At 37.6% G+C, this 19092-nt stretch overlaps 1 protein-coding gene across 1 annotated transcript in view; it reads right to left on the bottom strand.

Moving 5' to 3' along the window:
* Window positions 1-350: 350 nt before the first annotated feature.
* C15H7orf50 (chromosome 15 C7orf50 homolog) overlaps window positions 351-19092 on the bottom strand; it is a 125636-nt gene continuing 106894 nt past the window's right edge. The window contains exons 4-5 of the mRNA XM_032197946.1: window positions 6373-6454; window positions 351-1887 (exon numbers count right to left, since the gene is read on the bottom strand). Of these exons, the coding sequence (XP_032053837.1) occupies window positions 1705-1887; window positions 6373-6454 (265 nt within the window). The 3' untranslated portion in view covers window positions 351-1704. The remainder of the gene's footprint in view (window positions 1888-6372; window positions 6455-19092) is intronic.

Raw genomic sequence — 19092 nt, 5'->3', positions numbered from 1 at the left:
GGTAGAAAAAGAGAAAGCAAAGGGGACAGGGGAAGAAACAAGATCGTTTAAATTGACAGCTACAATATTAGGGTGGTCCTGCATGTGAGCTCACTCAACTTTGTGAAAACCTGCATTTCTGTCTTATACTTCTGCCATTTCTCCCCTCATTTGCCCAAGCTTACTCTTCACTGAGAACATCAACTCATCTGTGATCTTCCCTCATACCTGTCTGCATGTCTTCCTTCCTCCTGCATTGTACCTGTGCCATCCTTTCTTCTAGCCCTTTGGAAATCCCTGCTTTGACACTGCATGCGTCCTCCGAGAGAGCTAGCTCCACAGCCCACATCCAATGGTCATCCTGAAATGCTTTTGAGCCATAAGCAGCTTGACAGAGGCTGGTCACTTCTGCTGCAGTCTGCTCCCCGTTGTGTTAACTCCATCACAATTATTGTGTTAAAGCAGGACACGCTGCTCTCTAGTCTTTTTCGTTTGAAAACATCATCTTTAATAAGTCAGAAAGCATAAGTTATTTGTTACTAGTAATAAATTTCATACTTTTAAACATTTGTAGTAATCCATGACTGTGAGGGCTGTCAAATCCACTCAAATGCCTATTGAAAAATTAGGCCAGCATATCCATAGATTCTCCTCTCCTTCACCCACCCAAATTAAAGCAGTAATTCCCAAAGACAGCTACTCTTCCAAAATACCATACATTTCATACTGTTGTTATTAATAAAGTAAGAACAACGTTTGCAGAAAGATTAAAGAATTGGGTCAAGAACACTGTCTGAACACAAGTGTTATTAAATACGCCAATCATCCAACTTTTGAGTAATTAATGTCCTTGTTTTTTACTTGAAAGCCTCATTTTCAGCATATTCATAGGAGACAAATGTCCCATGTCAAAGCAAATGAACACAAATTAACTCTTTTGGATGCCAATTACAAGAGAAAGATAAAAAATGTAACATTGGCAGGCTATCCACAAAAAGTTGCAGCATGGCACTTCTCATCTTAGCATAAGTTTATGTACAATCAGATGATTTCACTACATGTGGTCAAAGGATTTGATCTGTCCCCATCTGTATATTATCTGAATATCTAAACAATTGCCATAAAGCATTTGAAACCTTTAAAATATACAAGGAAAACTAACAAAGCTGATGGTATCTTTAGATCGCTGCGTGAAGTACTAATAAGCAACTGTGTTATACAACCCGTGTTCAACAGACTGAAAATGATCTTTCCCAAATCCAAATGACATACTTCTAAAGCTGAAAGTGATAGATTACAGCTGGCTGAGCAGGCACTGTACTGTACGTTAATTTTAAAAGCTGCCATTGTAAAAGAACCTCCAGGCTTTTTGTTGGTTGCTTTGCTCTTCTTATTAAGAACTGCAAAGCTCCTCTTATTTAACATTAATTACATAGGGAAGTGGAGAAAAACTAACAAGAAAGAGAGGTTTATTTTTCTAAAGATACGCAGTAAGATTACTTTTAATCAAAACAGCATGTCTGTGGATCAAATATGGTGTTCTGTTTTGATTTCATCACCTCAAAACATTATAAATAATTGCGGTTGGAAAACACAAGTGCAAAATATGAAAATTTAGCATAAAGATTCATTATCAAAATATGTCTTTACAACTGATTTGTAGTATCTGTGCATTGCGTTCTATCCTTCTCTCCACCAGACTACCATCAAGACACAAAAACACTGTCAGGACAGCAGTTGCAGAACTTGTCGTATTCGCTCGCTCTTCTCCACCATGCTCGGGTCTTCTGCATCTGACCCGTCCAACTCCTTCATAAGAGCTTCAGCTTTCTGCACAGTTGTGTCTCGTGCTTTGCCTTGAAGTCCCTGCAGATAATCCAGTAAAATGGTGAAATACTCATCTGGAACCTTTAAAGAATAGAAAACAAACAAAGAAGGAATTAAAAAAATTTTGATTTATTTTCTTCTCTCTCAATGTTCATTCATAATCACGTCAGACCATCACCTGAAAGATAATTAGGAGAATTTCACGGGCTATTGCATTTGGCAATGCCCACTGCTAATGGAAGCACTTCTTGCCAGTGTTGGAATTGGCAGGAGGGATGGACCATGGTGAGAGCGCTGTCATGTGCTCAGATGGGCAAAGCATCTGAGGGGAAATGCTAAGCAGATGTGGAAATGCTGATCAGCAAATGCAAACACTGCCTGAGAGAGAGCTCCAGCCTGTGAGGGCTGTTGGAAGGAAAAAAATGCACTAGCCAAATCCTGGCTTTGGAAACGTGCATGCAAACCTTACCAAACCCAGGGAGAACTGCATGCACATGTCTGAGGAAAGAATTTTGCTGGAAGTATCCTAACCACCCGCCAAAATTATTTGTTTGCTAAGATGAGATACCACCCACCAGCAAACAGCAGATTGTGACTTTGACAGAATGCTTATACAAAGGAATAGAATTTAATTTGAAAAACAAATTGAATTCAGACATATGGAAATAATTTTTAAATCACGCTGACTAAAACTGATAGGCTCTTTTAATATGTCTAACATCAAAAGCAGTTTAGTCATCTACAGTTCCATTACCCCCATTTTACTTCCTTTCTAATTAACTAGCAATAGATTAAATTTTAGCTTATCTGGTACAACATACAACTACATTAAATAATCTTGGCAATAGCCTAGCAAAGACTTTTCAATGATTTATTCAGTATTTCAAACCAATGCATTTTTAAAAGTATTAGGTGAACAGACCTACACTGAAGCATATCTTAACTTTATGTTGCGTATCTGTGGAACAAGTTGCAGCCAATAAGAGAATATTTTAGCTGTGAATCAGATGTTAAAATGACCTAATCCCACAAATATTTTTCTTTATGTTTAACTTTACACATATAACTTTAAAAGGCACACTCAACATGAGTAAAGTTAAACATACGTAAGTATTTAAAGGATTGGAGACTAATTGTGCGAGGGCTGTTTCAATTCTGCAAAGTATCAACATTTCAGAGAAGACAGAGCTTCAACAGATACTTAATTTACAACTTATTTCTCCATCGCCATTTGGCAGTGTAACTTTGATCGCTAAAACTTCTATCACTCTCAAAGAAGAGGAAGAAAATATTCCAGGGCTGCCTTAATCAATCAGAGATACTACAGAGCAGTAAATCAAAACTGAAGTCTACATCCAGCCTCATAACTTATACACTATGGAAAACCTTTAAATTCTTCACACAAACACTCCTATGTTAAAGAAACAATTCAGATACAAAAAATATTAATTTTCGAGTGACTAACGCTGAAATTGATGATATACGAAGTGTTGCTGAAATATACTTATCCAACACATTGAAGAATAGCAAAAAATGTCTACTTTTTTGAAAGCATTTTTACACACAGTAAACATGTGCTGCTAACGGACAAAAATGTTCAGATGCAAACGATTTCAGCACGACTGTGCTCCTTTAATGCAGATACTCAGCGTCGGTTTTTTAAAGCTCAGCAACATTTCTAGATTTCAAACCTTAGCCAAATTATCTACATAATTTATGCCTCTTGTTCTCAGGCCTTGTGGTACACTCATAGTTCACTGCGTGGAATTACAGTTATTACTATATCATTTAAGCAAAGTGCTTAAAGGGGGAATTAAAAGCCTACTCTGAACTTCGAAACACTAAGTGTGCAGACAGACGTGTGCCTGCCTGAGGTCTATAAAGCATTTGGCCGTAGGCATAAGCACACAAGTGCTCAAAGTCTGTTTTTTTGTTTGTTGTTTGTTTTTGTTTTGTTTTGTTTTCTGTAACACAATTATTTGTTGTTTTATTTTTTCAGCACGAGATTTCAATACAGGAGCATGTAGACAAAATAATATCTTTTCCTCCTACCTTATACAATAGGGTCATAGCAAGGACTGGACAACCAGAACAACAACAAAAAAAAAGACAGCAAAAAGTTGGTTGAATCAACACCTTAATTCTTAAAATACAGTAAAAAAACAAAACAACAAAAAAAAAAAAAACGTAATTTCAGGAACGCTTGGTGAGGTTTTACAAAAAGAAACACAGTCTGTCTCTAAGATCAGCTTTTGGGGAGGCTTGAAATTGGATACTAACATCTCTCACTATGTCTCTGGCCAGTGGAAGTGATGGCAAGTGGGATTTTTTATTATTACTATGGTTGTTTTACACTCTTTTGCACTTTTTCTTGCTTCTTTTTCTTTTACTCAACCAACCTTGCCTCTGTTCTAATTAATATGCATTGGAACTGGCTAACATGGAAACATCTCCAAGTGAAATAATTACTGTCAGCTCCTGAATGCTCAGGAACTGTACGACATCATGAAAAGGGGCGAAACACTGCTAAATAACAGCAGGAAAAGAACAGGTATTGCTTTTAAATTACCCTTTGTAATTCAAGAAGTTTTCAGACTTTTTAGACTTGCAGATGCCCACCTATTCTGCAAGGCAAATAGAGATATCTGTGCAGTGAGCGTCAGCTTGCTGACACCGAGCTGGCTTTTCTGTTACCTTCTGAGGAAACTTCAGAACCCCCTCAGGGATTTGCAGTCCAGAAGCTGAAGACAATCTGTGTAGTGACTTTCTAAAAGTGTTGTGCCAAATGACAAAGATCAACAGAGGAAGCAGTGTTTACTTTGTACAGGATCCTGAAGAAGTATACACACCGTAGGTATACAGGCTGGGCTTTGAAGCTGTCAGCCAACCCGCAGATGGATGTTAAAGGGACTTAAAAATAAATTCACATTGTAAATGACTACAAAACCTCAACTTATTTCCTACAGAAAGAAGAGCATCAGTACAGGAAACTGAATTTACCTCTTGGCATGGCTTTTCAGTAGGCATACGAGTGACACCAAGAGATCAAAGATGTGGCTTAGGAAGGAAGGAAACTCATGTCTCCTTTTGTATTTTAGTCATGCTTGGATATCCAACAGATTTTATTCTGTAATGGACAGGAAGCTGGATTTGGGTATAAAAACATATTCAAAAGAAGCCGGTCTGCCCTCCCCAGTCTTGATGAAGAAAAAGGCTTCATCACATGTTTGATTATAAGCACTCGAGCCGTTCTGCTAACTTTACTGAATCTGAATGCAGATGTTAATCATTATCTAAAGCTCATATTCAATGCATCTCCTATTACTAAACAGTACAAAATATGCGAATATAAATAAATCATTATGCTTTCATCAGATTAAAAAAAAATACTAGAAAGGAAGCTTTCATTTCAATATTGAGAAATGCGGAGTAAAACTGTATTTTGATATATGAAAAAAAATCTACTCATAGTTAATTATTTCCCACTATATTTCAAAACAAATCCCAAAGTAAACAGGTAAAAAAGCAAAAACGTCACTCTGCCTATAAAACAATTTCTAGGTAGCTTTAAAAAGCACACATCGATTTCAAAAGGTTGATAAAGACTTTTAAAGGAGACACTTAAGAATAAAAGATACCTACTAACAAATTTGTATTCTGCAACTAATCTTTTTAAAGTATTCCACCATGTGAACATTTTTGCTTTCATGAAATTCTGGTTTTAATTATACGGTTCTCTAAATGTACTTTTAATCGTAAAGGTAACACCCTACGTCAGGTGGTTGGCTTAAGCGACGCAGAGTAATCTGGGTCAGGAAGATTGTTATGCTTAAATGTCCAAGTGCACACAAAAAGTCAGCAAAATCTGAGTGAATGTCAACTAAATGAATCAATAAGTAAGCCACTGTGCAAACGGCTAGATGTTTGTTCTATTGCACAACAAAATTAATGATCTGAAATCCTCTGTTCTGTACTACAATGGTCAGATGCTTGTTGGAAATTAAATTTAGGTTGTTTTTTAAGTTATGAAATGAATGGATTTCAGTGATGATGCAAGCCTAGCTTCTGGTTATACTTTATGCTTTTTACAATCAACATAAGGTTTCGCTCATATTTTAATGAGAAAGCTATTTTAACATTTTGGCAATATGTCTGTACATCTTCCATGGAGCCCGAGATATCTGAAGCAATACAAGAACCGTAGCTTACAGCACTGGGTTCCATATTTAGAAATTCAACTGAAGGACACAGTGCAAATATATTCCCACTTCAGGGAATAGCTTCAGGTTTATATAATGTCAATCCTTTCTATGTTTCACATGCATCAAGTGTAAAAGTCTAGGGTACAAAGAAGAATGATCACCCCCAAAATAGAAACATTAAATTACAAGCAATTAAAATGGTTAAGCATTTTAGTTAAAAACATAGTTAATTGTTTTATTATTTAAAATTATTAGAAAAGTGCATTGTTAATGCTAGTAACTTTTTATTAACAAACAATAACTACAACTAGCTTATTAAACCGCGTAACATTTTAATTCTGAAAAAAATACTGTTAATACAAACCTTCTCTTTATCATACATGTGCAAGAGAAGCCAGGTTTGTCTTGTTTTTTGAAACTTCCATTCTTCTGGATTTTTAGACCAGCTGTAGAAAATCAAAACCAAAACAAAACAAAAAGCTTGAATGAACTACTGTGTGATCAAAATATTTATTATTCATAAAGCATTTCTTATAACGACCCCACGTAACTTTGCATGCACCGCATGGAGTTTCACAACACTGGGTTAAACAGATATCAGCAAATGTTTTACTCAAGAGGCGAAAAAGAGTATGAGGGAAGGCTACATGGCTTTTGTGCAAAAAGCGAGAAGATCATAGAAGAGATCCTAGCCAAGAATGTTAAGTATTTTCATTAGCAAGCACTGATTCCTTGACATTACGAACCGGGCCCCGCTCCTCCCCTGTGAGCAGGCAGTTACGAGAGGCTGTTGCCCTCATCTGACCCAGGAGAACTGGCAGCCCCAAACCCGTACCCTGCTGTCCTCACCAGCTGCTGGCCTACCTGAGCGTCTGGGGAAGACCTGTGGACAAGCACCCAAGTTTGGGCTTAGATATTTAGCCTTTCCCAATTAGCTTACATTCATGTGAAATTTAGCGGCCCCTAAGGAACTGGAAGCAGAGTCATGTCAGAAGTCACCACGTCCCCTGGTTGCAGTGGTTGAAGCACGTTTTGGGACACAGGAAATAGCAGGAGAGCTCAGCACAGCTTCCCTCGTCCCCTATGAGCTACGGACTGCTAGAGAGCAGAGCAAATTCATTTTTCAGAAGCATATGTTTTAAGGCTTTGATTTGCTGAAAGGTATGACTTCAACATTGACATTTACGGGACAGAAAATGCTTTACCCCTCGCTCTCCCCGGAAATTCTGATTTCAATATTTAGCTCAAAACAGCAGGCTGCTTCGATACTGTGAAAAGTGAACGTGCAAAACAAATGACTAACATCTGTCAGTGTTCTTTTGGCTGTTTAGCAATCAAATTTTAAATATGCAAGATTTTAGCTGGGTTAAAATGGCAATTTTATGTACATCTTAAACATAATTTTAAAGGTAGTAATATTTTGTTTTTGATGAAGAAGAGACACATGCTTAGTTCTGTAAACAAATGAGCAATCTAGCAAATCTCACTCTAAAATGAATACTGCTTTTTAAATGTATAATTTTTAAATTAGCATCTTAACATGAACAAAATTTGTCAATACACTGACACATCATTTAAAGCTCCAGTGGAAAACAAGAGGAGAAAACCCAGCAAATTTTATACTTATTTGATTTTTCTCTAAAAGGAAGACAAGTCTCCAGAGGGTAGCATGTAAGATGTCTTTAATGTTCCAGCTTGTTTTACGCAGCAACTGAGAGCACAGAAATCAATTGAAAAGCCAGCTGGATATGAGAATTAGTATTGTTTAAACACTGTCAAGTCTAATAATGCAAAAGAGTCCTCATATTCGAGGAATGATGCACCAGTAAATACGTTGCTCAGTCAATCCAATGAAACAGAAAAAAACAAGACTGCAAGTCTGGAAGCCTCTGTCCTTCCAGCCCCACAAATGTTTTATTGACTTAAAAATTCACGATAAAGAAAAACTGGCAACAACTCATTAGGCTTATCACTAGCTAAATTCAATAAAAATCTCTGTACCCAAAGTACAAAGTAAAAATGAGACAAATAACAGTAAATGAAAAATGACAGACACAACATTAATAACCACAACATACGATATTCTACACGACTAAAATTAAATCCAATATTGAACTGATGTAGAGGTCTCTTTTGGGACACTGTCAATAAACAGACAGAAGACAGCCCAAAAGCAGGTTGTCAGAAGCTGCAGAATCAAATAAAAAAATACCATCCTCATACCCCCCAACCTGGAAACCAAAATATCTGCAGCAAGCAAAGACCTTTGGCACCCTTGACCCCAGTGCAAAGTAACGGCTGTCAGAATACACAACTTGCAGTGCAAGGAGCAGACAGAAGGAAGGCAACGGGGCCTTTCTATGGGTACATGGTGGGGCAGGTCACTGGCTTATTTCTGCCCAAGCTCTGTCTCCCAAATCAGTATCTCCTAACAGAGAAATTGGAACTTGTGCAGGAAGGGAGTTAATTTCTACCAGTCCTTAAAACAGAAGAAAAAAAGACAATGATGGTACTTGATGTTGAAAGAAACCCATTTTTTTATAAGGTTCATCCTCCTGAGCAACAGCATGGAAGCTATTATGGGGAAACACTGTGTATTTGTACAACATGAAGAAGGCAAGTTTAAAACTCTTTTTAACACGAAATGAGCATGGAAACTGCTTACATTATAATCCTTGCAAGGTGACAAGAACAAGCTGAATGACAGATCTGTGACTGCATCCTGTGAAAACAGTCCCTCTTCTAATGAAAACCTTTAACATATTTTTCTGTCTTTATACAAAGTATTATACATTTGTGACTCATATTCGTTGGTTAGATATACTACCTAACAGGGAATATTTTATCCTCTGCTGATTTTATGTTTCTATCACTTGTACCTTCACCTGAGTACTAACAGGTACTAACTTGAAAAATGTAGCCTGATTCCACTAACCTCCTATAAAGCTATACCACGTTAAAATATCTTTATTACCTAGTTTATAAACAACTGAGACTAACAACTGAGTGCACTATGAGGTTAATTGCTCATATGAGCCTATTAACAAAACCATATGCTCTTTTCTACATGTTAAGGCAAACCATTGCACTCTTGCATCTAAGATCCCACTTCCACTCTAGTGGGTTCTCTTGTGGGAACAAAACAAAGTTTCAGCTAGTCTTCTAGAAAGGTTTCTCTCTACATACACCATAATAAGAACAACAAACGCTTTAAAATAATCAACCACAGAACCTACATCTGTGCCCATCACAGCACCAGAGCATCCCAAACCATTTCTTTTGACCTGCACCTTGTACTGTGAGAAACAAAGGCTACACGAGTGTGAAAATAAAAGTTGTACTTCCCCTAGTAGACCGTGGATGTATTCGTGTTTTCTGAAAACGTCCTCAAGTTTCTAACTGGAACTCTTTCTTTGGCTGTCTCGATCCCTGTTTCTCCCCCCTCAGGAAAATGGTCCTTCTCCTGACCTGATTTCCTATCAAACTGTAGCCAAAACACTCATGATAATGGATGCACAATCTTCAAGACAAATAATGTGGTAGTTGCTCCCTGCAATTGGACCCTCCACAGTTATAAAAACAAAAGTTTTCCACTGATTCCTGTGACTATGACAGCTTTTTTCCTATTCCTTTGACAGCTTTAAAGCCTATTGAAAGTATCACTTGGTGCCAAAGAGAATGGGGTATCTCTTTTTATCGGAATGACATAAATAGTGCATTTTTAGAAATGCTCAACTTTTAAACTACAAACGTTAAAGCTTTGTAACTCAAGAGAGATCTCTTTTTGCTGTTTATATGCAGATAAGCTTCCTTGACATACTGCAGCAGCAGAATAGGATTTTCCCTTGAGTGATTAAATATACAGAGTAAGACCAACTACATTATAGTAAAAATCCCAACTTTTTATAGACCATTATGATGTCTTTCACAGTCTGAATTAATATGGCAGCTTTTAGAAGCATCTATGTCCAAATCTAATATAAACTACGGAACTGGATGAAGAATATACATGTTTAAAACATGTATTTTTCCAGTACGCCTAGGGATAATTTTCAATATATTGTACAAACACTAATTGCCTTCTTTACACAGTTAATGTTTGAATCTTTCTTATGAGCTCTAGCTCATTGAAAAAACACATTGGTTGACTTTAGTTAAAGAGAACTTTTATGTTTGTGCAAATGCTCATCCTAAATGGCTTTGAAATTGAAGATACAGAGGACATGAATCAAATGAATCAAGTGGCCCGAAGAATTTTTTGTTTTTGTTTTCATTTTTTTTAGCATGAGAGTCTCATGTAGAAAAGCTGCCCAAGATTCTCACTGGTCTATCACATAAATGAGCTTTAGTCTACACATTAATCTTATACAGATCTGTTCCCAAAACATGGCTGAGCTGTACCTTCCCAGCTGCTCACTGCAGATGTTGTCTGCCTTCAAACTCCTAACCACATCCCTTCTCAGCACTGTGACAAAAAAGGACATTTTCTGAGTACTGGCAGCATAAGGAGGCAAAGAGAAGACAACCAGTCACAGGCAGGGCACAGCACTCTCTGGGATGTCCTAGCAGAGAAAGGGAAGGGAAAGTAGTAAAATTGGTTCCAGAAACACAGTAAGAAAAAACATTATTGTTACAAATTGGATTCAGGAAGACAACAATGCATCTGCTTAGACTACTGGCCAGGACAAAATACTATGAAGCTGTCACGATTGTTAAATAATCTCCTATGTGCAGAAAAGCACTGTGCTGAGAACCGAGAGTTTTACTCATTGAACTGGAAAGATCATTGGGTTGGAGACAAGTCTCAAAAAAACAAAACCTAAAACATGGCTGCCAATAACCCACCAGAAGGCAGGAGAATACTGGTGCATGCTAAATGCAAGGACACCTACACTCTTCTACATCTCCGGCTCCAACTCATGCCACTGCGTGCCCAGCATGCCTTCTGGCCAGGACACCCCCTCAAGGGAAAGCACTCTGCAAAGGGTGCAAGAGGCCTAATTCCTGCCCTCAATGCCCTGTCCGTAAATGTGTGGAACAGGTGCTTCCTCAATAAAGAGCAACCACACTCTAAAAAACTCCCTTAACAATATTTAAAGCCTTACTGCAGCACTTGACACTCAAATGATTTGCTCTAGTATTTCACAATGCAATAGATACAATAACGGGGACTTTAACGTGCCATGCACTTACATTTCAGGCAAGAAAAATGCCTTTATATAGCAGAATGTGGAAACCAAATAGTGTTATCAGGTCATTTCGGGGTGACTGTAATGCTTCGTGTGGCCAACAGGCGAGCACAGGAACCTGGCTCCCCAAAGAGGTTCCCTGGAGTTGCTGGAAGCACCGTGGAGTGCACTGAAATTTGGCAAAGTGTCATTCTCATGGGAGAAGAGCTATTTTATGGATGGAGGTTTTATATGGATATATAAAATATATATGGATGTGGGTGCAAGTTTTATATACGCCCTATAGTGCCTATAGCAAAGTAGAAATAATAATTTTTTATCCAGTCATAACACATGCAGTTATTTGAAGGGAAATGTTAAGGCGTTTATTTTTATCACAGGTATTCAGAATTTCTTCTAATTCTCTCAGGGCATTTGAAACAAATTTACTTTTAAAAAAGTAGGTTTTGAGTTTCTTTCATTGTCAACACCAAACCCATATATCTGCAATTACCAAAAGCAGCATTGTCAGAAAGTGATCGCAAGGACTTGCGATGCTCTGGAAACCCTACATTCTGCATGCCGAGAAAGCTGGCTCACTATATGCGCCAACATTTTATGCAAGATAAGGGGAAACCTCATTTCAAGTGCATGTGGTGCTCATTTTCCTCATTTGGGAAAAATAACCGAAATTTAAATTCTAAATAGATTTTCAAAGACTTGACTGGGATGGCTGTAATTAAAATCTTTGACACACTAATCTTTGGCAGGACTCAAGCACAGACGCAAGAAAGAGTCATAGCCTTTATTTTAAACTGTGTTTTTCTCACATTATGGATTATTCTGTTAGGTCACAACTCCCATTCCTAGGAAAATTAATATATTTATACTGAGACTCTCGATTATAGCTTAGAAGCTAATTAACTTATGACTTAGATAAAGGTTTTTCTTATTTTCCTGGAAGAGAGGAGACACTAATAGAGCTCTTTCGCCAGAAGAAACTTTCCAAAATTGTCAACAGATTTTAGAATCAGTGCCACATTTTTGGTAGAAAATCCTGGCACCCTTTCTCAATCTGTGGTTTAAAAACAATTTTTAATATATTCGTCCATCTGGTTTATACGTAGCATAATGACTAAAGACTTGTGAAAAGGCGGGGGGGGGGAGAGGAGCTTTTTTATTTTTATTTTTAGTTTAGGAATCACACATACAGGAAGAAAGAAAGAAACTTTCTTTTTAGTATCTCATTTTGGTCCTGATGTCCAATATAAGGACAGATTGTATCTGTACAGCAAATGACACAGGTCACGGAACTTCCTTAAAAAGTATTTATAAAGCAAAAGGGAAGAGCCTTTGTGCCTTAGAGCAAAACTTTGATTAAATCTACATAAAATGTTTATCACAGCATATATTTTATTATATGCACTTTTATCACTTGCCATTATTTGTAACATTTTATATTATGTTTGCATCCTGAAGCTTCATCCAAGATAGAAATCCCCTTCCTCCCCCACTATAGGCACTGTTCAAACACAATATGAGACATTGCCTTGAAGAGCTCAGAGCATAAACAGATGAGACAGATGATACATGGAAAGGAAAGTTGACCCAGAAAGTTGTATCAATGCCTCAAAATACTAAGGCAGGTCATCAGTAGAGCTCATACCTTGCATATATATATTACAATACACGCAGCACATCTTAACTGTGATTCAACTTGTCAGCTTTTCATAGACACCAACCTACCTGCAACTGCCACCAACATGCCACCGGGAAAAAAATCCATTTTTAAAAAATTCCTTTTCTAGCATATTATTTAGTTGCAGATATCTGTATTCACCTGTCTGGAGCAAAATTGCATTTTGAGTCAAAAATAAATATAGTAATAATGTTATGTTGACAACTTTCTGTTGTTTCTAGTAGTAGCAGAGAGGCTTGAAAGCAGCAGGTTTGAAAGACCAAAGGTAGTACTAGTATATTATTATGCCAAATATACTTTTTATTATATCTACTTTTCTAAAAAGATGACAAAGTAGGAGTTGAATTATCACAGAAGAAGAAAAAAGAATTGAAAATCCCTTCACAGCCAATCTGTTCAGCTCCTGCAAGGAATACAATATACTACTAAATGCTATCCTAATACTGTGCCCAAGCCCCATCTCCTCTCCAGATGTCCATCTTTTCTTGCACTTAATTCTGGTCTCACTGATGTCCAGATCAGAATCAAGGGACAGGATGAATGAAAACAACTGTTTTGCCTCCCTCCCATGATGAACATCCTGGGGGGTACGAGGAGATAGAGGGCCTCAAAGTCTGTATAAAAACCATATAAGAAGCCAGCTGCAAGTAAAATCATTTTCAAAGGTTGGCAACAATCCATTTATATAAATGCCTTCTGATGAGGGATACGCTACCAGACCCAGGAAAAAATGAGTAAGGTCAGTTCTCTTCTGTCTTACCACTGTACCACACAATGTCCAGCTGTGGTACAGAATACTCTTGCCAGGGCATGGATTCAAGCTTAACTACATTGTTTTTTTTTTCTTTTTTTTCCCTTTTTAAATCTTATGACAGCTTTTAAAACTCCATCCTAGCATCCTAGAGAAGAAAACAATAATATCAGTGATTAAACAATTCATAACAAATGAAAAAAAAATCTTAAAATTTAAACATTTCAGGCACTCAAATATCCAAGACCATCATTTCTGTCTTCCTGGATTTGTCCATTTCAAGAATTTAAATCTACATATCTTTATGCTTTTAAGTGCTATGCTGGGTAAGAGTATCACATAGCATTTTTTTGAGGGAGAAATCCAAGTATCTATGAATGTGATCAAAGGAGGGATTTCACAAGCACATAGCTTGAAACCAGGTCGAGATCACTATAATTCCGTGTTCCTGGGAGAAGACTAAGTCCTGTGGTAGTTCTCAGTGAGAGTGAATAATCATAGGATTTTACTGCTCACAGGAATGAGCAATGCAAGTCCTTTCAAGCTAGATGTAGAAGATTTGATTTTATTGTTCAGTGCCACAGTCTGCAACAGTAACATGTAGTCGTGTATACAGCTAGCAGAGCATTAATATACAATCTTGCTCTGTTTATGCAAAAAAACCCCTGTAGTTTCAGCAGTGCTGGGTCATAGCTATTATAGTTATACTTACAATATCACAGTATTAATGAAAGACCTAGAAAAGCTATAAAAAGCTGCTATGCAAAGTCAAATATTTAACAATATGATAATAAAAGTTTGCATAATTTTTAGGGCCTATCGCAACAGAAAAGCAATCCATGACTAAAAAAAATTTACTTTCTGCTTTTAAGAAGAAAACACCAGAATTATAAAGAATCATAGTTTTCCATACAGTGATTATAAAAGAAAATATTGGAAGAAAAACCACCTTTGTGTGAAAATTTATCAGTGGAAGTTTTTGAGGAGGGATGAGGAAATGGCCACTTGGAGAAGGATTTCAATACTGAAGGTGTTGGCTGATGGATTTTACTTTGAAGCATCCAGGATACTAAGGTGCCAATTTATTGTTCAATATATTGAGCTGAAAGTGTCTTTACAGCAGCAAAGCGCTTCTGGAAATATGTTGTTTTTTTTAACCCGATGTCCTTACCTTGGGTGTTTCTGTGCTGTTTGTACCTCAGCAAGGACGTAATGGATTTCCATAGCCAACAAGATCAGAAGTGCTCTTCTGCATGGAGTTCCAAGCTCCAGAGTAACACCTGACTCTAACAGGAAAAAGTAACGTCCTCTCACTGCTATTGTGATGCCTGAGAGCCAAAGGCCGACCTGTGCTACATTCCAGCACCACGCAAATGCTTCCTGACTCTCAGCACCTAGGCCAGCCCAGCCGCAGGGCCATGGCTGGCCTCCTTTCCCCCCGCCCCCCCCCCCCCAAGATCCAAATCCTGCCTCTGCAGACTTCCTGACAGGGCTTCTCCTCATCCCCACTCATGTCAACAAAGAGCTGGCCTCAAATCAGTCCCAGACATTGTGCTGCCCAGAGGAGCCAGCTGAAGCCTCCAGGAAAGGAGGAAAGTCTCCTGAAGGAGAAACCAATCCTCCAGCCTCTGTCATAGCATTGGCTCCTCACCTTTTCTACGGTGCTGCCCCTTGCAGGTGACAATATTCTGTAAGCATACTGAAGAAATCCTGGGTTGCTGGATTCTCATCAAGCCCTCTTCAAATAACCCACCACACAGATGGCTTTTACAGTGCCCCTGAGAGGCTACCAGAGGTGGGGTTACTCTGGACCAACAGCAAGAGCAAATATAGAGAAACACGCAAAATAAATATAAAAAAAAAACAACCTGCCAACCCTCTTTGTCATTTTTGCATCCAGATCAGACATCCCACAGCTGCCTTCACTACGAAATATGGCAGAGGCAGAAGGAGAGCGTGCTGCAGACCCCCTGGCTGTGTGAACTACCCAAGATGTAACCAGCACCTTACAGAGTGATTTACTTTTGTTTTTGCAGAGGAGTTCTAAAATATACCAAGTCAATAAAAATACTAAAATCCTAGAAGTGTACAGTAGCTGACAGTCCACTCAGATTTCCTTGACTTTGCTGAAATGCTCAGCTACCTCTCACTGCATAGCAAAATCTGCCAGTGCACTATGGTATTCTGGACACCATGAGATTCTCCTCTTCCAATATCCCATGATGTGCTTTGAGTTACTAAGATTTTAAATAATCTACGCTCAGAGAAACTGATCTGCCAATTACTGCTTCCTGCAGATGGCTCTCATTCCAATTCAATTTTGTTCGTATAAAAGTAATTACTGATACCTTTTTGGGCACCATCATATTAATAAATGTGTGAAGGAGGAGACAAGTTTTATTAAGGATCCAGTTTTATTATTTTAAAAATATTGCTTGTTATTCTAACTCTGGTTGGATAGCTCTGATGGCTCCCTGGAGCTAATTGATTAATAATCATTGCCAACTGCATTTTAAATTTTAATTTTGGCTTTGGCTGACTAGCCAAATTGATTCCCTAGAGCTACAAAACTACTCTCCACTATTTTGAGTAGCTGGGCATTGGATGAATAGTTTAAATGTGTTGGAGGAAGTGAGCAGCAGTGTTAATTCTCCTAGATTTAAATTTTATGAGGCAGAGAAAACATACAACCTTCCCTTTGCCTTTCTGCCACGTCAAGAGCACCGTCTGAACGAAAGAAGGCGGGTGAGCAAAGAAGGCCCTTTCCTGAATCCAGAAGATGGGCTAAGGATGGATGGGCTCGGAGCAAGGCATGAGGCAAGGGGCTGGAGGCCAGAGGAGAGCCGACAGCAGAGGCTGGAAGGGGAGGAGAGCTCCTTGAACGAACACACACTGCAAAAGCATTTCTTCTGCATAAAGTAAATAAGCTCTGCAATCTGCTTTTGGTTTAAAAATATCAACGGATAGCTTATTGTAACACTTAGACATGAAATGGGTCATTTCAATTATTCTGGTTATATTTGACCTGAAAAGCACACAAGCCTTCCTCAAGATGAATGAAAGAGGTCAAAGTGCTTGTATGAAGTGCTGAGCTCTCAACTCCAGTGAGAAATACAGGGATCTAGATACTTTCGGGGTTAGGTCCTGAAGTAGCCTAGCTTGTTATTACAGACTTCTGCTTCTGAATCTCCCTAATGTATCTCACAAGGTTACGAGCAGTCATTCCAGATGAAATAACATATTAAAGCTGCGTAATTATTTAATTAGATGCATCCTCTTTTGTATAATACTATGCACAGAAGAAAGCTGGATCTCAACGAGAAATATCTAATGACTACATTTAATAAACTGTTAAGAAAATTCATTTATACTAAATTTTATTTTACTGGAAATGAGAGTCATTAAGAAAGGATGCATTACATTTTCTTAATTAGGTTTGGAGAAAAAAAAAAAAAAAAGAAGTTATAGGAAAGAGAATCAGGCAAAAAAAAATAAAGTATTTTACCCCGATATTTATGGGCTTAACACGTGTAATGTAGTTTTCCCCATCTGAGGAAGCACTTCACAGAACGATAGCTAATTACTGCTAATACAATTTATAGCTGTCACAACATATTTGAGAAAATTTATCAGGAGTCTTAAAAATCCTGCTGAAAAAAATGTAAATAAAAGTAAACTTAACTTTGGAAAAAATCAGTTCATCCAGAATGAATGGCAAGCCTCCTCGGTCAGGTGAGCACAAGTTATCTTTAAAGCCATCATCTCATTAGATACAAGATCTCAGGAAAAATCTTATATATGTGACTGAGAACAAAAGTGCTGTCTGTAATCTCCAGCTGGCTAACTCTGAGTTTTTTATTCCTCATTTTATCAAAAGCAATAAAGAGAAACAAAGCTGCTCTGGTCACTTGCAGCAGTACAAGAAGGGACTGTGTGGACAGCAGTACATCGTTAAGGTCAGGTTAATGTTAGAATTAGCATCCTATGAAAGGTACTGAGTGGATGCAGGTACTGCTGTCAAGCATGCATCAAAACAAAAAGCATTCCTGTCCTAATTCTCTTGCAATTTTAAGTAGATCCCAACACAGAATACAGAAAGCTCTCTCAGAGTGGCTAGAAGAATTTGGAATATTAATCCATACATTGCATGCCCACCCAGAAATCAGTACAGACGCTAGTGGCTGTTAGAAATATCTCAAGAGAACACCACAGGAAAAAAATCTATGCAAGCTCTTCTTTCAAAACATGGAACTGAGAAAAATCCTACAGGTCTGTGGAGATAAGGCATTGGTACAGGGCCAAAAGAAAAACAGACTCTTCATTTGAGAAGAAAATTATGCCTCATTTCTTTTGTGTCACTTGCTTGAAAGGAAACCTTTGAATAGTACAAGGACTTTAGTAAGTCACAAATTTAATCACAGTTTAATCGAGCCATCTGAAAAATGGGGTAATGTAACAATTTCTCAAAAGCTGTCAAAACAGGAGAGAATAAATAAATCAAAGTATTTTTCATTAATTTTGTCAAATTATGGTAATGATAAACTGTCAGTAACCGTACTGTAGAAAAGCAAATTACCATTACCATAACCCATAAAAGACAGAGAAAACTTTTTAAAAACAAAAATAAAAATCTCAACAAAGATGGGTACCATTAGTTAATAACATTGTTTTCAGCTGATCCTGTAGAAGATAGAATTCAAATTAAAGGATTTGCAAATTCATGCTAATGATGCTATTAAACATATATTTTCCCCATGAGAATGTATGAACCAAATGCCCAACTAAATATTTTGACAGCTTTCTTTCACACTGAAAAAAATGGCAGAAACACAAAGAGACAGAAGGTTTCAAAGTAAATCACTCCACAGCTTTTACTGAAATATGCTTTGAGATATGCACTTGTGACCTTCCATAAAATTAAAGATTTGGAAAGATGAGTGATTTTATTTGGAGCCATAAAGCAGGATTAGAGTTTCTTAATGTATTCTTCCCTTTTTGTAAAATTTAGTGACCATTTATGGGTATGAAATTTACAAAAAGAAATCTCTTTCCTCTGCCATAAACTAAATAGAACGATGAGCAGATTTAGCAAGATATAAGAGCCACTGATGGTCAGAATTTTAGCAAGGACATGAACTTTCTCTCTTGCTTTCTCCTCTTAAGCCATACATAAGTGCAAATCAAATCAGTCAGAAAGCAACTCCAAATCTATTCCCTATTTCAGACGTAGGGAAGTTTATTTGGAACAATACTAATGGCTAACACATAAGAGGTTTTGTGCAGGGAAAGTCCTGTGAGTCTGGAAGCTTTTCCAAAGCTCAGTTGAGTGTCATCATGAGCATCTACTAATTTCCTGGAGAACCACAGAGTGGTTGATGTTTCTTGGATTTCCTCCTTTTGAATGAGTTGGAAATACTGCACAAACATCTTCAATATCTAAGAACTTCTACTTATAGCTTAGAAGCC

Source organism: Aythya fuligula, chromosome 15, assembly GCF_009819795.1.
Source record: "Aythya fuligula isolate bAytFul2 chromosome 15, bAytFul2.pri, whole genome shotgun sequence".
Lineage (NCBI taxonomy): Eukaryota > Metazoa > Chordata > Aves > Anseriformes > Anatidae > Aythya > Aythya fuligula.
This window is presented reverse-complemented; position numbering and strand designations above follow the sequence as displayed.